Source organism: Pseudonaja textilis, chromosome 2 (genome assembly GCF_049901715.1).
Source record: "Pseudonaja textilis isolate UNSWEBS1 chromosome 2, rPseTex1.2, whole genome shotgun sequence".
NCBI classification, from domain to species: Eukaryota; Metazoa; Chordata; class Lepidosauria; order Squamata; family Elapidae; genus Pseudonaja; species Pseudonaja textilis.
The window spans coordinates 51,745,694-51,768,577 of NC_141991.1; the positions used below are offsets into that span (position 1 = coordinate 51,745,694).

A 22,884-nucleotide genomic window follows, 5' to 3' on the forward strand; every position below is an offset into this window, starting at 1 on the left:
ATATACAGCTGTGCAGGACTGCATGGAGATTTTCATGCATATTGCTCAATGTTCATGCTCAGCATATGGGCCAAAGCTATGTTCATATCATACGCTATGCTGATGGACATAGACCTCAGTTTCATGCTTCAGCATCATCTGCAAAGATAATGACTTAAAAAGGCATATATGATTCATTTCAATGAGTTTTATTGAAGCATAAAGTGCTGTTTTCCATATGACCTTATATATACTTACCTAATGTAAGTTTCATAATAACGAGCTCTACTAGAAAAAAAGAATATGGAGAAAAAAATAAAATGAATTTTAATGAAATGATGAGAAAGTAACTGTTATATTGTATTTATCAATGGATACATTTGTATTTACCCAAACTTTCCCACAGGATTTAATTCACAAATTACTATGATGAAAGAAAGGAGCAACAATTTGTCTTAACTGATTTTGGCGTATCCTCTTTAGACCACTTTCTACTGTAATTATTCAACTATTAATGTTGTTGAATTTATCTGATTATATTAATTTGATCAATAAAGAGCTAGTTTGGTCTAGTGGTTGAGGCACCAGGCTAGAAACTGGAGGACCAGGCGTTCTAATCCCTCCTTAGCCTGAAAACCATTGGGTGAATTTGGGCCAACTCACCTCACAGGGTTGCTGTTGAGGTGAAAACAGGAAGGAGGAGTATTAGGTATGTTTGCTGCCTTGTTTATAAAAAATAATAAAGGCAGGATCTAAATAAAATAAATAAGTAAATCACATGGCCCAAAGAATGATAGTAGTTGATTAAAACAAAAAAGCCATACCCTGGTTTGTAAGCTACAACTTAATCACACAGATCAATGGAGTTATGTTAAAATTAAACTACACAATGAATAAATTAGACAATCAAATATAACAGTTCAAGGTGTTTTTAAAAAAGTAACATGAGGATTGGCATTTTCAACCAAATGTAACATTTTAGTTTACATTTATAAAAATATATTGGTATTTACCTCTTTTTGGATGAACGTCTACGTTCCCGGTGATCTTTTCTGGAGTATGATTGGCTCCCACTTTCTGACATGTGTTCATGACTTCCAGTGCTTGCATGTTTTCTGTTTACCATCTTGGACATGTTGGCATTATTGAGGTTAGCATTTGTGGAGTTGGGAACTTGCTTCCCTACTGAATTGTGGTTGTGATGGCTATGATGATTATGGAATAAAGAGTTTCCTGTTGGTGGATGCACATTTTTCTCAGTCGTGTCCACCATACACGAAACCAGTGGCCTTTGCACATGCAGGGGACGATGGGTAGTATTGATCTGTTGAAATGAATCCCTTGTATCAGTGCTAACATGATTGATATGGTTTCCAAACAGGGCACCATTTCTCTGAAATATAAAAAGTGATAATTAATAACATAATATTAATTTCACATGCATATCCTGTGTGGGTTCACTTGGCATCCTCAGATCAGTCATGTTGCCATAATACCACAATCCCCTCTTCTAAATAGTCTTCTGTGTGATATAGGAGCTACCTATGATCATAGCAATTATATCACACTGCAATTGAAAATGTGCCCAGATTCACATGCCTACAATTAACAGCTAAGCAAACTGTATTACCCATCTCTCCCCAAAAGTGTTTGTAAGCTGTATTTTAAAGACCATGGTGCTTGTTATGATTTGTTGTTACAATTATATGATAGTCATTCCACAACTACAGTGACATGACTGACAATCTTGGGAGTTCTGTGATTTTGTTCTCAGACAATGAAGAGAAAGTTATCCTTAATTCCATCTTGCAATTGTGTGGCTCTAGCTGACCATCCATGTACAGAGATATGGCTAAGTATAGTATAGGTGGAACCTGGCTCAATAGTAGTAACTGTGAGAAGGATCTTGGAGTCCTAGTGGACAATCATTTAAATATGAGCCAGCAGTGTGCAGCTGCTGCCAAAAATGCCAACACAGTTCTAGGCTGCATTAACAGAGAGATAGAATCAAGATCACATGAAATGTTAATACCACTTTGTAATGCCTTGGTAAGGCCACACTTGAAATATTGCATCCAGTTTTGGTTGCCACAATGTAAAAAAAAATGTTGAGATTCTAGAAAGAGTGCAGAGAAGAGCAACAAAGATGATTAGGGGAGTGGAGGCTAAAACATATGAAGGATTGCTGGAACTGAGTATGTCTAGGAGTGACATGCTAGTACTGTTCCAATATTTAAGGAGCTGCCACAAAGAAGAGGGAGTCGAGCTATTCTTCAAAGCACCTGAAAGCAGGACAAGATACAATGGATGAAAACCAATCAAAGGATTTTAAGAAGAGATTGGATAACCATTTGTCTGAAATGGTATAGGATCTCCTCCCTGAGCAGGGGGTTGGCCTAGAACAGTGGTTGCCAACCAGTGGGCTGGGGACCACTCGTGGTCCACAAGAAAATTTTGGTGGTCCTCAGAGAAATGCCACCCCCAAAGCAACCCCCCCAAAGCAATTAATTCAGGCTGCGCGGGAACCCAAGGCTGCACCACTCACATGGCCTGTGGGAACACAAGGCTTGCGTCGCTTGCATTGTGAACAACATGAAGTAGTGAGGGTAGGGGGGAAAGGGCGGAGGGGGGAATTTCCCCCCCCCCCCATGCACTTGCTTGGCCACCAGGCTGCTTCTTTCTGCTTCTTTCTTCTTCTGTTTTTGGCTGCACACAAGGAAAGCAGCAAGTCTTTCTTTCTCTCCCCCAAACTCTGCCAAAAATGAGCTTTTGGGACTCTACAAGGCATCCTGCTCCAAGAGGCTGTGCCATTCTGGTGGAGTTTGGGGGAGAGAAAAACTTCCTCTATTTCTGCTGCTTTCCTTGCATGAAGCCAAAATTTACTCACTCCCTCTCTTCCTCCCTCCCTCCCTCCCCCTGAGAAAAGAGCTGGAGGCAGTATCCTGTGATCCCAAATAAAGAATGATCTATCGGTAGGAAAACAGGGTGGGGAATTTTCCTGAAGACTTTTTGGGGGATTTTCTCAGGGTCTCTGGTTTGCTGGATTTAAAATTATGAGTTTGGTGGTCCCTGAGGTCCAAAAGGTTGGTGACCCCTGACCTAGAAGACCTCCAAGGTCCCGTCCAACTCTGTTATTCTGTTATATTCTGTTAAGTATCTGACTTCCCCATTAGAATAAATTTTATGAGTTTTTACAAGTGGTTTTACACGTTACCAAGAAATTAAAAGTGAAATTTCTTGGAATCTAATCTAAAGAAGACAGATACAATGATAACTGGCAGGAGGAAACAACCTTGAAGGTCTTAGTCCTGATTGGTTTTAACAGTGATGCTCTATTCTCAGTTAAATGGCGAGAATAATTTCTGTTCAGTTGTCAGAATAGTCCAGCATTTGCAGCTGACTAATAGTTCTAAGGAAGGACAATTTCCAGTGCCCCAAAATCCACTGATTACAACAACTATGGAGATTCTCAGTCATCCAAGTCATGATTATCCCAAAGGTGCTTTGGGTCAACTATGACTGAGAATCTCCACAGACATTTAGGATGAACTTTGGGATGAACACTCAAATGGTGCGGGAGTATGAATGGATTTCCAGAAAAAATGCAGACTACAGGAACCATTTGTGCTTCAGATTGAGATACAAGCACTGAGGACACAGATGCAGGCATCCTGAGGACACAGATAAGCCTCCAAGTGGCCTCAATGACTCTCTGAAAGAATACAAATGACTAACTGTCTGCAAGGAATACAAATCCTTCCATTTCCCACCATCCAGTCAGAGCTGAAGAAGCTACCTGGATGAGAAGTGAAACAGCTTCAAATAAAAACAAGAAAGCCTAGGAAAAAACACCTTTGGGAGATTGATTACAACAGTAGAAACACTATTGATACTGGAAGTTGTTCTTCCCTAGGAATAGAGCAAGGTTATTGGGATGGTCTGCATCTAGCCAAAAACTTCTTTCTTTCTATTCTCATACTCACTCAGACACCCTAAGCAAATATTTCATTCTAGGAATAGGTAAGTAGAATTTGACAGTAGAAATTTTCATAGGAAAATGTTGTCATATGGGGAAGAAGGGGCTTTTAAACTGACATCAGAAGTGGAGTCTTTAAAAAAGAGGGAAATAATTGGAAAAGAGATTTTGACGGAGAGAGGTGTAATGGCTGATAACCAAGATGGAACCAGATAGTGATTGTTGCAGAAAATTGGGCTTGTAAAATTTGTTGTAATATTGGCTTGTGCACCTATATTGCAACTGGTAGTGTTATAGTGCTGAAGTCTTGTTGGATCAAGGATAAATTTGGAGAAGAAGATTATTGCAGAGAGTTGTTGGGTGAGATCCAGATGATTCACTGAAGAATAAAAAAGGATAATGTGCAATGAGACTTTTTCTACCTAATACAGATGTAGAGAAGAGAGATGGAAGTGATCAGCAGCCAGAGCTGAAGGAAGAAGAAAGAATGAACGCAGCCCATGTTCAATCTGTCAGTTCAACATTATAGCTTGAAAATATATGCAGATAAGAGCAAATGTAGGCTACAATTTTGAATACAGAAACAGGTTGTGGTCCATCTTTTTAATCTCAAGATGTTGCAGGCTGGCAGAAGGAAGGAGAACAGAAATGGCCTTTCTCTTAACTTGATAAGAAATGTGGTGAAATCAAAAGTAGTTTGTTTACTTTGATGTGCTTTTTGAATAAATGGTAAAACATCCAAAATAATTTGATGTGCCTGTCTCAAGAACTCACAGAAGCCTTGTGACCGTCATTGGCTTATAAATATCATCATCTCTGCATGATGCTCAGTTGCCATGTGGAAGATGTCATAAGCATGGTAATGGATCGATTTAGCTGGCAGCCCTTTGAGCAAAACAGAACAGAGCATATGCCCAATCTTCTGACACATTTGCAAAGGGAACACTAAAGTTCAGAAGTAGCTTGCCTTTACTAGCTTTGATAGTATGGGGATTATACTGCTTCCGTGTTCCGTATCTATTTCCTTTGTGACATTATTTCCTACTGGTGACCATGACTGGTAACTAAATTCTTCAGTAAAAAAATAGAAGACTGTCTCAAACCTGAGCTTATAATGGGATAACTTGGAAATGAATGGAATGCACTGATTACTTTGTGTGGAAAATTTTTGCATTTGCTTAGGAAAGAAAAAAAGGCTATTTTATAAACTGAAGACATCTATCATACAGCCATTTACTTTATATACTTCTTCCTCCTCATGGTGATTTTGTTCTGGTTCATCCTCTTGCAAATCACAGGAGATAGCTCGGCGAATTTCAGGTCCAATATCATGAAGTGTTCTAAGCCCAGCCTAAATATGTAAAATATAACCAACGTGTATTAGAAATGACAAATATTTTTCTTTTAGATTAACCATTTAAAGGATTTATGCCAAGAGTGTCTTGCAAACAAATAGGACTGGCATGCAACTTAATTGTTTCCATTCCAGTCCAAGAATATGCAAACATTTCCAAATACATATTTCTACTTTTCTGGATTAAAACTCCTTACTTCTAGATTTGTAAACATACCAGAAAAGAGGCAAATCAGAATTTTTCTAGTAAAAAGAGGAGCCTTTTGTTTAGAGCTAGCGTCATATTTTTACTTTAAAAAAAACCTTCAACGAGTAAAAAAAATATGGTCATTGGCATTCTGGCTTTATTTATTTCTCTTTGGGGACAGGGGAGTTTTATAATCAAAATGGTTGTATTAGCTTTGCGCATGTATTACCATTGTGATTTTTACAAAAGGAAAGACAGTAAGCCTACAAAGATAATGCTGCTGAAATATATCCTGACACCAATTTCTAGTGGTATACTCTTATGTTGGATGATTGCATATCGCCCCCACATGACCATCTCTGCTTTTAGTATAGTATAACTAGACTAGCATGGGATCAATCATGGACATTGCATCATGCTAGTAAAATCTAACAACGCAAGCCTTACAAACCAGTATTAATTTTTTTAAAAAATTGGAAGACTTCTCAATTTCAGCGAAGAAATAACATCTCCCACATTAATTTGGAATCCCAAACTGAGAATTTGAGAAAAATATATCAAAGAAGGCAATTTCTGTATTGTACAAGGAAAATTTCATGGATACAGTCACCATATGTAAATTTCAACTTAAGGGAATCCTCACTTGTTTTTTAAACCCACAAATGTATTATACTATGCCTATTCCACTATATGTTTTATTAGGCATTCCAAAACAAAATGTGAAAATGACAGGATGCAAGTGCTTCTCAATTCTACTCTCACTAGCCACATATGTTATGTGTTAGCTGGTACCATCTACAAGACAAGTATAACCCTGTTTGATTCTACTTGATTACACTATTTCATAGGGTTGTCAGAATCTAGGTTTCCAACCAGTTGAAGCATCAAAAATATGATTGTAAACACATTTACAGTCCTCATGGAATTCTTTCTTATAACAGCTCATACATACATGTTCATACCTACTCAACCTGCAAAATAAATTGCTTAGAACTTATGTGATTGCTGAAAAAGTAAATTTTACCCAATTGCTGAATTTTTAGAGGAATTATAAAATATTTTTATAACAGGTTTATCAATAACAGTAAGAAGCAATGATCATAAATGTTTCTTGCATAATAAAATATGATCAAATAATCATACAGCATCAGACCATGCTCCTTATTACAGAGGAAGTCTACAATATAGGAAATGTATTTAAATTTCTGTACTCAATATTTCAGCTTCATGCATAACTTCAAAAATATATCCATCACTTCAAGTTTAACCCTGATTCAATTCTCCCCAGATACATGGGATTTGGCCTTCAACTCCAAATTCATTCTACAAAGGGGGCAGGGAAGACTGGAAATAAACGAATAAACCAATTCTAAAGCAAGAGTCAAAAGTTGGAGAAAAACAATCCAAGCTAAATGAGTTGTAGATTATGCATCCAAAATAGAACCATTTTCAACTTTCAAAGAGTTCATCTTAATTTGATAGCCATAAATACTTTATCAGATCAGGAATGTCTTTCTGGTAGGTTGTTCTGCAACACACAAGATTATAACTTAAAAGTGACATGATAATTCAGTGAAGCTGTGCTTTGGAAATATATTGATACCAACTATTTATGATGACATTAATCATTAATACAGCCACATTCCCCCAGCAAAACTTCTGAAAACACAACTATTGTTTTCCTTTTGAAAAAATAAAATACAAAAATAAATACATTTGTCCTTTTAAATTTCTACAGAGAACTAAATAGCTTTCATAGATAAAATGCATTTCATTATTACCAAGTGCCATGTTTATGTGATATATTGATAATCAGAAACCATATCACACATACAGCTTTACAAGAATTATATTTAAACCCTAATGCAAACAAAGTTATTAGAATGATAAAATCTAAATTTAAGATGTCTGAAATCAGGTTTAATTACTGCCAACTCATTTCTTCCTCTTTCTGCATAAACATTTACATCTAGATAGGTGATGCTGGTTAAGGTACCTACAATAAAAGCTAATTAACTCTCATATTTTTTACATACATATATAGATGACTGAACTTATCTCTACAATAATTTCTAAATAACAGAAAGGATCTACATTGGAAATTGTACTTAATGAATAACAATGAACTTTGAGTTGTCAGGTGTCATGGCTCAACTCAAACAATAATCACAGGGGAAATGCAACTTTCAAAATTTAAATAATAAATCTCATCAAAACATTAATAATCAATAACTGGAGGAAATGCATGTAATATTTAATCCCAATGTCAGTGAATATTCAGGATTCTTCCACTTTCTCATTAAAATAAATGTTGCTTGGTTGACTTTAAAAAAATACTATTGTTTGTAAATTTTGTGAAAACAAACTAGAAACCAATCAACCAATTGCTGATATAAGACCTTACAACAAATAGAAATACCTTAAATAAGAGAATGCTATCCTAATACTTTTGATTTCACTTACCTGGTTTGGTTTATACCATTGAAAAGTTTCTTTACAAAAAATCGCTACTAATAAAATAATGCATAATGCAGTATTAAACCAGTTAAGACACCAGCAATTCTGGACCACAGACACAATCAAAACATTAAAACATGGGGCACCTACACTATAGCAGTGGGTGTAAGAGATGTAGCAGTCAAGTCCAGACTCCACTGTAGCATTCAATTTCACAGAGTCCATCCTATCTCAGTGCCTAGAAGCTGTGTTCCCTTCACATTCCTTACACAAAGAGATCTGTGTTCTATTATTAAACCCTGTTATGCTGAGCTTGATGTGAGCCCAGTATGAACATTGCAGGCCAATGAAGTAAAAGCATAATGACGTACAACCCCATTTGCTTTTAATAACCATTGAAAACCTCTTTGGAATGTCATCATTATATGTTATTACTCTTATGGTAGCTAATTGAAGGTCATAGATACTGCACAAAAATAGCAAAGCTTTGTTAAATAGAATTGCACTCGATATTTTACAAACTGCGATGTCTTTATCATTTATTTTACTCTGCAATCAGCCAGGTGTATTAATTTGTATGCATTTTCTATGGCAGGGTCTATTAATGTACACCTGTCACAAGCACTGCCCATTCATTTATGCACTGCTAAATGCTAATTTGGAAAATGCTATTATGAATGTTTATTACACCAGCTTGCTTTTTAAATAAGATAAGGAACAGAAACAGCTGAGAAAAAATTAATGAGGATAGATAACACTGCAAGCCTAATTTACATCTTTGAAAATATTTTTTCCAACTCAAACATTGGACCACAATTTCCTTTTACCCAGGAAATGGCCTAATTGATTGGGATTGACAGGAACAACATAGCTGATGGCTACCAGGCTAGGAAAACAAATAAATCTATCATTAAATTAAAGCAAAAGATTGTCAAACTTCTTAGCCACAGGATAATTAATTTTGATGTGAAGTTGTGGGTGGTATCACAAAGTGGCTTTATGGCAGCTACAGAACTCCCTCTTTAGGAAAACATGCTGGTGAGAGATCTTTTGACTCTCCCTCAAATGGTGTTTCTAATCTCCAATTTATCATTGCCCTTTCCTAACCAATTCTTCCAAGCAACATCCTGAATTTTGGAAAGTAAAGTGAGGTTACTTAGTAAGTCTTGAGATATCGCTTGCAACTTTCATTTGGACAATGATTAATAGGTTTTTTTTAATTTAATGCACTTCCTGTATGCTCTTTAGATTACAGGTTTTTGTAAATCAGTGGTTTGGAGAGAATCTTGAACAATATATCAAAGATCAAAGATCCTATCAATGTTATTTTTACATTAATTTCTTCTGTATTTTCCTGGCTTCTGTTGAAATGCAGTAATATTTTAAGATGAGTTTCTTCAAAAATACCTTTTCACACTATATACCATTAGGCATCATGAGTATACTGAAGGATATGTTATTACATAAATCATAATAATTCAAGAACACCTCCCCGTATTTCTGGGAATTTCCCCAATTTCTTTCAAGTGCTTTCTTGAGAAAAATCTTCCTACTAGATTAGATCTCTCTGTGTAGATCTGAGTGCTTCTCTTTTCACAGTGGCTGTATTTTTTTGATGGTTCTGTATTTTTAAAATACAAAACAGACAAAACCTAATATAATCTACAAAAAACAAAAGAATTAAACAATAAAAAGTAGAAAGTGCAAAAAAAAATAGAAAAAATATAGCAAAGAAAAAGGATGACTTCTCTCTTCATCACAAGTTTAAGCAATTTTAACAACTAATCACTTCTCTTAAAGTACAACAATTTCTTCATCCCTTATTTCATCTCTTACCTAGTCATGCAGTTCTAATCAGGATTACAAGAAGTAACATCTATTTCAATTAAATAAACCCATTTTGATTAAATAAACCATTTTATATTCCTCCCTTTTACTTTTAGCAATCCCTTCAAATGATTTCCTAGAGCTTTTTTTTACTATTTTTGTTGCTTTTCACAAAATCTTTCAGATTTTCAAATCTTTCCTTTATAAATCCAATTTAAGTGAATTATCCAAGTCATTCTTTCTGTTGCTATTTGTATATAGCTGTTAATTATTACATCAGCCAGTTTCACTTGTATGTAGCACCTTTTTCTACATCTTTCTCATAGCGTGTCATTTTAAAATCCATTTTCAGATCAGTCTGTCTTATTTAGTAACTTGTTCCTGTTCTTTAGAATATAGTGTATTTATAAGAGTGCACACTTTTAAGTTTTACTTCTGAGTCCATTGTGCAAAAATATCCTTTATCACATTTTATGTTAAGGTATTTTGCTCCATTCTATGTTAATAAGTTAAGTGTAAATGTTTTTCTCCTTTAATTGTAATCTTTATTTCCTTCTAGCACCCACCAATATTCAAATATTCAATATTCAAATTCCCATCTTATTATGTTTTCTTTTAGAATTCAAAACATCATTTTCCCTTGGGAACAATTCTGATAATTATTTTCCAAATCTTCTTTGAAATCCACCTGGACCCTTAGACCATTTATAAATTTCCAAAATCATTTTCTAATTACCCTTTTGTTTTTTATTCCAAAAATATTTTTTTTTAAATATGAAGCTTACCCAGGGGTTGGATTCAACCTGTGTTACTACTGGCTCGGTGACTATGTTTTGTACTGCGCGTGCATGTAATAAACATTAAGCTGTGCCACCCAAACAGCTGATAAGCGCTGTGTGCAAGTGCGTTGCATTTGAAACGCCACTTGACTGCTTTTTCAAGCTCAGCTGCGCCACGCAAAGTAGCTGAGGTTGAAACAGCAGGAAATAAAGGACAGGTAAGAGCCCAGGCAGGCAGGTGGACCAAACAGCAGCAGACACAGAACCGGTTTGGTGCCTGCTGCTCTTCAGAACTTACCGGTTCTATAGAGCCAGGCAGAACCAGTAGCATCCCACCCCTGAGCTTACCTAAGTTATTTTACTGATTAAAAGAAACTCACCCAGTGCATATTAATGCTTTCTGATCAAAAGGTTCTTAATAGTTGAAAAATAGTTAAAAAGCAAGAGAGCATTGAAATATATAATCCATATACAAATCATTTCAGCAGAAAAATCACATTCAATCCTAAAAAGTATAAATAGGAGGATCTTTTCCACAATATGCAGGAATGTTTTGGATTAAAAAATAGCTGTAACCTTTTCCAGGCTCATACAATTGCTTTCTCATACTTGCATATATTTAGAACCACAATCCTGGAAGATGTGGCTACTTTGATGAGGTCTTTGAAAACATTTCCACATATATGAAACATACTTTTGAACGACATGCCCCAATCAACAGTTGTCAGAGTATATTCATGAACTGGAACAGAGCTTGTAACAAGGTCAGCCAATGAATAGGAATAGCAACTAAGTCAGCCAACGAGGACTGTTTTGGAAACTGAAACTAGAAGTAGCCTAGGCTGGAAACTGAAACTAAAAGTAGTTTAGGCATGGCTATATGTTAAGCTCTGCAACTATGTTGAGCTCTGAGTCTGTCTATTGAAGATGAAACTAACTTGCTTACTTGCTAAAAGCTGGAGCTCTGCTCTGAACTTGCAACATGCTTTTGTTTGAGTTTGCTCCATCTTGGAGAAATCTACAACTGGTTTGTAAAATCTACTTATGTTTATAAAGTTGTAAAATGAAGCATCAGCCATCTCTGTTTATTTTTCTGGCACTGAATTATTGCCGCAAAACTCTCAATAACAAGGTAGTTCTAACTATCTAAATATGTCAAAAGATGCTAATCCTACTGAGCAGCAGGAACATTCTTCCTCCTCCTCTTCTTTTTCCAAAGTGTCTGCTGAGAATTTTACTTTTTGTTTTGTACAATGAAATATTTATAATTGTAAATATGCATATAAAGAATACAGTGCATGTATGTGGGATATTCCTCAAAATCAATCCCCATAGGCCAATTACACTATTTTTAATTTTTTATAGAGAAAATGTTACTCTACTTAAGAATGTTTGAAGATCATGCCTCAAAAAGTACATTAGTATATTGGTGTAGTATCTTTCACAGCAGTATCTGTTAGGCCGAGTGGGGGGCTACAGGATTTAATGATGGTGACTGTGGAAAGGGAACTTCATGAGGACAGTGGTGACACCCAAGCAGGAAAAGCCCAAAGGGAACATCAGGCCAGCCGTAAAACAAACTTGCATAGGAAAAGGTATTGAAAGAAGCCCCCTAGACAAAAGCCAAGTAATTAAGAAAGCTAGGGAAACAAGAAAAAGAAATCCCTTACAAACAACAGGTAATGCCAAATCAGCAAAACAAATAGACAAAAGACACGAAATAAATTCCATAGCAGACAGGAGATTGCCACAAAACAAATATAAGAAAACATTAGGACGAAACTGATAATCCAATCAAACCACCCCGCGGAGTTTACCCTCCGGCGGAAATGAAGACAAACCCTGACAGGATTTAAAACATTAAGAAATACAAACACAAGCACTCACACACAAAGGGAGAAAAAAAGTATAAAAATCAGGGGTTTATTATACAAAACAAAGGAATGCAGACTTTTTGCTATCTCTTGCCTTCCTGAAAAATAAAAAGAACCAGCTTTCAAGCAGTTATCTGTATCCTTGCACCGGAGTTCTCCCAGCAGAAAAATGAATCCTCAGAAGAAAGGCATTTGCCAGCCTTTCAACAATGACCTAGATGAGATTCCCTGTGGCTGGTATCTTCAGAGGCAAAGTAGTCTGCTTTGTAGATCACAAACAACTGAACAAGGGCTGATGGGGGAGAGGGCTCCTGGAATTATATTCAGGTGTCTTGATTGTGATTGGTCTTTAGACAAGATATTTCAAATTGGTGCAGGTTGGTGAGGTTGTTGATCTTTTGTTTCTGATCCTAATTAGTTGTTTTGGTGTTGGTTTCTAATTGATCAGGCATGATCAAGGTATTTCTATGAAGATGCTTTAAAACACTAGATTCAATTCAGGTCTAAGCCTGCAGGCCTGTGTAGCTGAAGTTTAGGAGAGCTCCCAGAATTAGCAACCAATCATTTTTGGCTCTGAAAGAGGTAGTCCTCCAGGCAAAGCTAGTATGCAAATTGGCGTTTCTCTAAAATCTTAGCCATAGCTGGAAGCCATAGCCAGAAGGATCCTTGCACAACTTAATTTTGTACACAATTGTGTCCATGGATAGACTGGAAGGTTCATTCACTCATGCTTTGGCCATTTCTCATTTGGACTATTGTAATATGCGCTGCTTTAAAGACTATTCAGAAGTTGCAGAGGGCTCAGAAGGTAATTATGAGGGTGCCTCAATTCATCCATGTAACCTCTATATTTTGCTGCATTAGATTTAAGGGTTGGAAAGGACCTTAACAATTGCCTAGTATTATATCCCACCTGATGCTGTCATCCATACTACAATAGTACCTTGTCAAAATCTGCCTCAATGTGGACATTGCCTAAAGGTCAGTGGTGGGATGCTACTGGTTCTGCCCGGCTCTATAGAACCAGTTCTGTGTCTGGTGCTGTTTGGTCCCCGCACCCACCGGGGCTGTTATATGACCTTTATTTCCTGCTTTTTCAACCTCAGCTGCTTTGCGTGGGACAGCTGAGGTTGAAAAAGCAGTAAAAAAGCAGTTTTTCAAACACTGCACAGCCACGCGCAGCGCTTATCAGCTGTCCGGTCAGCACAGTTTAAGGTGTATTACACACTCACGCAAAACGTAATCACCGCACCGGTAGTAACACCAGTTGAATCCCACCCCTGCTAAAGGTGTTTGCTATATTCTCAACTGCAGCGTTTTTAATCATATTCTTGGTATGTCCCCCCAATATGGGGCCATTGAGATCCATTCACTGGGCATAATTTTTAAACCAACTTCTATCCGTCAAATGGCAGCATAACTCAACTCACTTATTGTCATCTTGTATACTAGAACCTCCTAATAGACTTTGTCTCAAATTATCATACCTTAAACATATGTATTTCTTTTACGTATAATATTACTTCTCTCATTTTGTCTGGGCTATTTCTTTTCATTAAGTTATCATAGATAACAACCAGGTTTCACCAATAACTATAAATGATATTTTCTTTCCAGCCTTAGATTTCTCACTCTGCCTGTTTCTTCTCCATATTTTGTGCTTTTGTAGACACAGGAATATTTAGAATCTGAACTATTCCTTGCTATATTTGTCCTCATGTTCTACTTGCCCGCCCACCCTTGGATGATTTCCATTCCTGATACTTGGCATTATGCTATTTTCCAAGTTTTCTTTTCCTTCTGCTATAGAATTCAGTTTAAATTCCTCTGAATCCATTTTGCAAGAAGATTCAAAATGCATTGTTTTCAGTTCTCTTGAAGTATCTCCCATTGCATTGCTTACCAGAATTATTTCATCTTGAGAACAATTATAATCAAAGATTCTATGTTCTGAGAGATTTGATGGTATTATTTCTCAGTGAGTTCTCCCTGTGCATTCGTAGCATGCAAAGATTTTATCTTCAGGAGACAAAAAACTAAACATGGCACAATTCCCTTCATCTCTAGGTTCCATTCTTGCATCAAATCATAAAGCATCTTCCAAGCCTTTCTATCTTTTATATTAAACAGTTTATATTAAAACTTTCTTCATCATAATCCATTAATTTTTGATACTGTGTTATAACTTCACTGAATTGGTCCAAATAAATCCATCACTTGTTTTAATGTTATCTCTGAGGATATTCAATTAAATCTAACTGATAAGTACAATGTAGAAATTAGACAAAACATTATCTTAACTTTGGCCTTCTTATAATCAGCTTTAGTTTGGAAAGAGAATTTGTCATTCAATTCATAATTATCCTTCCGAATTGAGCAACTTACTTTGATTCACATAAAGTAATTAATCTTCAAAAATTCTCTGAACCATTGATTAAATATTATGGCACAAAGCTGAAGGATAGTTTGCAGCCTGATGACATTACAGCAGTTAAAAACAAATCTGACATAAGTAAAGGAGTAGAGAAGAAATATATGATAGAAACAGTGAAGAATTTGCACTAATGATGTTACCAAGGTTGGATAATGAAACATCTGCAAGAAATCAAACAAGCTCAGAGATCACCAAGGACCCCTCAGAAACAATGAAAGCAGAAAAGGAAAAAAGAGTAAACGATTCAATTCAAACGTATTTCATACTACCTGAACCAACCACCCAGATAAATCGACTGATTTTACAAATCATATTAAATGAAATTGATAAAGAAAAATTAGGTTCTTGCTAGGCTTCTTTGTGTTTTCACTGGTTTCATATATGATAGTAATCTGGAAGAAGTTATTGGTGCTGTGAGGAAATGCAACAAAAATTATGATTTTTTAAAAATACCAATGTTTCCTTCAGTATTACTTTAGATTAGAATCTTTTAAAAAATAATCTCAGTTTTGCGCTTTTAAAGGTGATGCCTGATGTTTGCAATAAACTATTTTGACAAGGTTTCTAGACAGGATGCTGTGGTCAAATAATATTCAGCAAGCTCCTGAACAAAATGCAGTTGTATATCACAAAGAAAACTCAGACAGTTTCAGCAACCTTACTTCCTTCTCCCTTCAATGTTGTTATGAAATATTTGATCAGTAGTCAAGGCAGTGAACAACATAGAAGTGGAGGAAATATCAACTAGCTTATGATTCACCTTCAGAAAAAACAAATATACATAAAAAATGAAATATTTGTTCATTGTATATCATGCGATACTGATGTTTTTTTAAAAATCACACCCAGTGCCAACTTTTAGTACAAATCAACAAATATTTGTTTCTGAAACATAACGAATCTCTATACTGCAACCAAAAAAAATCTGAATGCTTTCTTTCTTTGTGATCTAAACATCCAAGCAATGTACAATCCAACTAAAATATTATAATGTCATAAAAGCAATCTTTGTTTTAAATGAAAAACAAAACTCTAATACCACAAGGAAAAATAGTCATTTTAGCTAGAAAAAAAAAAAAAAGCTACCTAGAAAAGATGGCTAATAGAAAAAAAAAAAAGCACCACTTTCACACATGCTAGAGATATTGATTAATCACTGGTACCACTGTCCAAGACTCAACTATATATTTTTCAGTATGATCTGCTGAAGAAGCCTTGATCACTATTATGTGACTAATAGAATAGAATTCTTTACTGGCCAAGTGTGATTGGACACACAAGGAATTTCTTTTGGTGCAAATGCTTCCAGTGTTCATAAAAAGAAAAAAATACATTCATCAAGAATTATAGGTATAACACTTTATAGTAGACGAAGATTACAAATAAGCAATCAAATACTAGGAAACATAATAAGCGATCAAATCAAATCAAATTATACTTTCCTCAGTTGGACTCAGCTGATGTACACTCGGTACCCTTTGGCCTCATAGGGGTATTTCTATATATTCTACTGCACTGAGAATTTTGTCTTTTAAACTGCCATCACCAGAACATCTTGCAATTGTTGTGGTTATCAAGTAAAGAAATTTCAGTATCAACAACTATTTGTTCTGAGATCCAATGTTCTATTTGGATTAGGATGTCATTTATAAATACTAGTTGTTAAGAAATGACAGCAGAAAATTTCTCTCATCTTTCCATTTTTTTTTGAGCACCCAGAAACAATTAGTTGGCCACTGAGTCATGGCTTGATCTAGCAGGGAGCTGTTCTTAAGCTCTTAACTGCTACCACCTGTTATTCTAGCCAATAGAAGATTTAAAACGGAAAATATCCAATATTAACTTTTACAATTTGGCAATTAGCCATACAGTCAGAATAGGAAAGTAAGATTTAATACCACTTCACCTGTCCAGATGGTCTTCAATTAAAGAGCTATTATGAAGGAAGAAATACAGGTCCTATTTTAACGAATATCCATTTCTAGAGCATTCATGTAAAAATAATTATGTAATAAGTGAGGGATCCTTCAGGTCCAACAAAACCTTTTCACATCCTAGCAATGCTGCTTCAGAAAAGAAAATCCAGTCTTTATCATACCAAAATTCTTTAAATAACTCATAGTTCAGCTAATTAAAAAATATATATGTAATCCCCTAAATGACTGAATATTCTTTAGAAAAATATTTCTCAAAGAAAAAGCAGGGGATAGTTGAATCATCAGATCTCCAGTTCTGAAGCATATGTCCCAGCTGTGCTATTTTCATCACACCAATTGGCTCATATAATTTAGACCCATCTCCAGAATGGTACATTTAATCAAAGAAATAGATTGATACAACAAAAATAGCCCCTGACAAAAATTGCATCCGAACATATCAACATGTGTGCAGGCCTGCCCTTTATTGCACTCACATTCCTGATCTTTCTGCAGTATGCAAAAATATCAGAAAGAGACTTAGTCATCTGAATGGTTATGACCATTTCAACAAATGTTATAGTGGAAGGAGATAGTGAATCTGCACTAAATGGTGCAAATGTGGCTTTATGTATTACATATGGGTAGGGTCACAGTTTCAGTTTTTTAGATTTTTAGTTAAGAGTTTTTTTAAAAAAAACACATCTAAACCTACTTAGGGCTTCTATAATTCACAAGTGTTTATTGCCTCAAAATAGAGGGAAAATAATATTAATCTTCATCAATAATAATCAGGAGGTACAGGAACCACAAAAATAGGGTTACATTTAATTTGGAATTGTAGGTTCCCATGCCACAAAATCAGAGTTACCGTATTTATCGGCGTATAACACGCACAGGCGTATAACACGCATTCCCTTTAAGAGGGAAATTTCAGGAAAAAAATATTCTCTAGGTTACTAGATACTGGCCACTATAAGTCTAATTCACGCTACCAACGTTTGATTGCCTGATGTACCTTACAGATTCAGTGGTTTCCAGCAGGCATTGGGGAGTTTCCCAGAAACTTGATGAACAGTTCTGCCAGGCATCTAATGAAACTCTGGAATTTGTAGACAACAAAAGTGTTTGACAAGATCACCTCCGAATGGCCTATCACTAAATTATGAACTGGGGAAGGGGGAGGAAAGGGGAAGGTTTCCTTGGTTTACTGAGAAGCTCCAGGAGATGAAATATCAGAAGAGCCACCTGGAGCAATACTGTCAAAAGACAAAGAATGAATAGGATTCATTGCTTGCCAGTGACAAATAATGAATATGATTAAGCACAGATACAAATAAAGGTTTTTTTTTTTGTCAATCCAGCAGTGGTAAAATGAAGGTATCCCCCTTTTGGGGGATAGTGAGTGAGAACTTCCCCTGGGCCATTGCAACTTTTTGTGATGAACTATGTAAGGAAAAAAATTATGTATCTTTGTTTGTTCAGTTACAGGCCAGCTGGGCAGAACTATTGGGATAATAGAAGTGAGATCTTCCAAAAGAATGGGATTTATTGTGAAATTAGTTCTACAGCCATCTACTTGCTGATCAATGGAAACATAATGTATGTTGTACGAGGCACATTAGCCTTTGGTAGTGTTCCAGTTCTGGACTTTGCCAGTGAGGGATATTAAAGAAGCAGGAACCCAGAAGCACCTTTTTGTGATTATAGAGATATCTTGAGAGTGTATAATTTGAAGAAGAAGGGAGCTGAATCTTTTTGCTTGCTCAATTCTCTTCAACTTCAACCATAAAAAGTCGCCCCTCCCCCAATTCTGCATTTGCTTTTGAGACCACAAAACTGAAGAGTTGCATGTGGCCTGCAGTTCACATACCTGTGGCACTCATAGATGTTCTCTGTATTCCTACAAACAGTTTTGCCTCATGCTTCCATCTTTGGCTACTGGCTGGACTGGTAGTTCATCCCTTAACAATGAACTAGTATCTGCCAACTTCTTGAAGGATTGCAAGCTATCTTATGAACTTCAGGGCAAGCTTCCTAACACAATCTGATATTTCACTGTTAGCTCCTGGGATTTGCTTCCTGAGGAGGTGTGATGACCCAGGATGGGATACAAAACAAATACAGTCACAGAAAACAGGTGAAGCCCCCTTTATTCCTTCACTTTGCTTCCAAGCTCCGAATATCCTTGAGGGAAGACAAAAAAAAACTCCCACACAAACAGTTACAAGAAAGAAGAAAAAAGCAACATAAACCAGGCAAGATAAGGGCTGGAGGACGTGCACAGATAATAAAACATACCCTGGGAAGGATGCTACACTCAGAGAGGAACCATAAACTCGGGATATTTCCACACTTTGTTTCCAGCGCTCGCCTGTACGCATGTCTGTTCTCTTATTCAGTTGTCACAGGTGCAACCCATGAAGAGGATCAAGGCTCTCTCCTCCTGAGTAGACCACATGTCTCCCTTATCCTCTCCTCTCTGCATGCCCTAGGATGGAGAGGGGATGGGCCTGGGTCCTCCTCTGGCTGCTCAGATGGCCTCTGTCCTTCCCAGCCTCCTCCACAACCTCCAGAGCCACACTTCCACTCCCTGTCGGCTGTTCCTCCTCTCCCTCAGAGTCAGACTCCACCAGGGGCATGACAGGAGGCTTCCTCATTTTGCCTAAGGATAGGCCCATCTCTGCTTCTGCACCTTGAACCAAAGCTTTACCTCCTTTGCCAAACAATGCTTCACAAGGACATCTCTTTATGTCCTTATCTTTCAGCAAATGGGAATGGGATAAGTGCAGGCCAACTTTTTCCACTGGATGATCATGCCCATAGACTTCACATGTTGGTGAAGAGATATGTGTAAACAGAAAACCCCTTGCAGAAGAAAGTTAATATAAAAAGGTTACTTATATACCACTTAAATTCATGTGGAACCTGACTCTCATACATGATGTTGTGGAGATTGGCCTCTTAAAAATGTAAAACCTACCTTCATCCTATCTGCTGCGGCTTATTCTTCACTTACCTTTCAACCCACAGAAAAATAAGATCATTCCTCTTAATGTTGAAAGGCCCGAGGCATCATTACAAAGAACAGTCCTTGTAGCATTGCTGACTGCATCTACAGCCATTTACCTGTGGTTATTAATAAACTTTCAAGATGGTTAGTTAAAGTGAAGGAAAACAAAGTCACCTGTAATGCAACGGTGGTGTTCTTTGCAGGGTATTTTCCCACCAGTCCTTGTTCTTTCCGTTTCTTGAATTTCCTAAAGTAGTCCTGTATCAGAAAGGTGGCATAGAACTTCCCCACGGTTACCTCATCATCTAAATGAACAGACCAGAGAGATGTCTCCCACCTCAGCGCATTTCATTAAAAGCCAATATATACTCTATCCAAGTGAGAAAAAAATGTGATTGGTGCTCTGTGCGTTAGGATTCTGGCTTATAACAAGGCAACCTGAATCTAGCATAAAGCAATGTTTAACAGGTAAACTAGGCTAAGCAGTAGAAGCAGATAAGTGAACTATGTCTTATGAAAGGAAAATAAATTATTTTATTAGAATTCAAAGAGGAAGCAGTTCTTTCAAGAGGCTGATAGTCATGGACCCGAAATATTTTCATCTGTTTGAACCAAATTACTACAATAAGAGCATCCTGGGAAATTCACAGGTTTATTTGGACTTGGTCCTTTTAAAGGAGGGATGTACAACTTTTTAGGCAACAGCTACATGCTGGAGATGGTAAAATTTAAATTTAATTAAATAGCTAAATTGACAATTTCCCCTCCATGTCAAAAAATTGTAATTTCACTATCAAAATTTTATGGGGATTACATGTAGCTTTGACATGATTGATAAAAGGAACTTATTTTTATAACAAATTCAAATATGTCCGGTTATTGTTATTCACCTAACTTTCTAAACTATTGAGGTGCTATGTAGTTTTTCTCTTAGTGAAAATACTCAGCCAATTATACTCATAGAAAATAAAGTGACAGGTATCAGAAATCAGGCTTTGAAGCAAATGCTACTATCTTAAATTAATGTCCTTAGACTGGAAGCTTTGCTTCATAGGGTCTTTAGGAAGATTTGACAATGGAATACGAAATAATTTTGGCAGATGTTATTTTCCAATAACTGGTTATGGTGAATAGCATTATGACCATTAAAAGATATTACTTATGAGCGCTCATTTCAGGAACAAGTTAACTTTTACACTTGGCTCACAGTGAGATTCCCATTGCTGTACTCTTATTTCTCTCTGATAAGTTCCAAATCTCCTTTGATGGACTTCCACACTTGGTGGTGATTTGAAGATACAAAAGGGGCAGTTTTTCTGAAAACTGTGAAGAGTTTCTTTGGGTTACTAATATTATAATTTAATATTTTGTTTTGCTACCATATCTGATTTCAGAAAATAGATATTTTAAAAAATTCATGTTACTTTTTACGTATGAACAATTACAAAGAATTTCACTGCAAAATGGTCTTAAATGCCTTCCCAAAATAATGTTATTATTCTGGTTAGATTAACAGTAATACTTATAGAGCAAGTCCATATCTGATAACATATTTTATATTATACTCCATTAGAAGAATGAGAAGAACATAATTTAAGATTTAAAGTTGCTTGGTTGGGAGTCCAGTCTGTTCCATGCTGTCTCTTAAATAGCATTGTTGAGCTTGATATTATTTTGCGAAAAAAATGTCTTTTGAAAAGGTCCTCATCAACCTTCATTTGTGACAGTGGAAGCTTAGAAGTCCTAGCAATTTAACGTCAGGTAATTTTTTTTTCTTTAAATCATCATGGTTATTTAACTATATTTGAAAAGAGCACTTAATGTGTAATCTATCTTGGAAACTATTTTCTTAAAATGAATCTCATTGAAACTACACCTGAATTAACTTCTGCTTTGAACCACTAAAATGTCCACAAAATGGTTGCACTGAATGTTTCCCTGTCCATATAAACAGGATCCTTTTGAATTTAGTTCAGTGGAATATCATGCAATAGTGACATGCATTTTGAGCCTACAGAAAAAGGAAAATGGAATGATAAGAATTTGATTCTTTGGTTGGGCCAACTGCCTGTTTGCTGTGTCTTGATCGGTGATGCCTATATTAATCTAATATGTCGAAGGAGACACCAACTGACAAAGTACACACCTTAAGGACTACCTCTGAATAAAAGACAGTGCTAAAACTTGGATGCCATAAAAGTAATAAAAGAAATGAAATCTGCACACAGATCTGATATTTGTAGTGTTTAAGGTACCAGATTAGAAAGCAGGAGACTGTGAATTTAAGTCTCACCTTAGCCATGAAAGTGACTTTGGGCCAGTCATTCTCTGCCCAACCAATCTGACAGGGTTGCTCTTGTGGGGAAAATGGAAAGAAGGCATGTTGGTTATGTTTGCTGCTTTGAGTTATTAGTAGAAATAATAAAGGTGAGATAAAATTAAAAATATTGATTAATTAAGATAATTATGAGCTTATTATAAAGCTCAAAAGTTCTCAAACTATTAATTTTAATAAGAGAATGCTATTTAAAATGGATTTCAGAAGACTAAGAAATAAACTAAATGGGACAAAATACTTTGTATGCTATAATAGACAAACATGCCTTAAGATGGCCGATGAGAATATACAAATGTTTTTTTCTGATGTATAAGCATGTTTGAAAGTGGATATTCACAAATCCATATGTCCACATTCACCTGCCTTTGCTTGCAATTTCTTGCTTGTAGTAGAACAGCAGAATATGCAAAGGGGAGAGACGCGGGGCCTATTTCATAGACCAAACATGGACCCTTTCTTAGTTTCTTCATTTGGGCACAGTATACACTGCTAGGTATCTGAAGGGGAACAGCTAGGAAGAAGTGGGCATAGAAGAAACAGAGCTGAATTAGGGAATGAATTCCAACAAAACAAGCATGGAAGAAAAAAGAGAATACTAGATAGGTGTCAGTGTGCTTGGAAAAGAGTTAAGAATAGGGGCATTAAAAGAAACCTTGGAATAAAACAGACAAATTCTAGTGGGATTTTTTTCCTATTATTCATTTTGAACCACATTTTTTGCAATGTAACTTGACATTTGATATTCCAATC

At 36.1% G+C, this 22,884-nt stretch overlaps 1 protein-coding gene across 8 annotated transcripts in view; it reads right to left on the minus strand.

The window, feature by feature from the left end:
- The window catches only part of CACNA1D (calcium voltage-gated channel subunit alpha1 D), a 236,503-nt gene that overhangs the window by 16,157 nt on the left and 197,462 nt on the right, over window positions 1-22,884 (minus strand). For 6 of the 8 annotated variants that reach the window (XM_087923877.1, XM_087923874.1, XM_087923878.1 and 3 more), the window contains 4 exons: window positions 19,971-20,101; window positions 5,193-5,306; window positions 993-1,372; window positions 238-267 (listed from right to left, as the gene is read on the minus strand). In XM_087923877.1, the coding sequence (XP_087780003.1) occupies window positions 238-267; window positions 993-1,372; window positions 5,193-5,306; window positions 19,971-20,101 (655 nt within the window). The remainder of the gene's footprint in view (window positions 1-237; window positions 268-992; window positions 1,373-5,192; window positions 5,307-19,970; window positions 20,102-22,884) is intronic. The other 2 variants (XM_087923876.1, XM_087923879.1) reach the window with 1 other exon arrangement.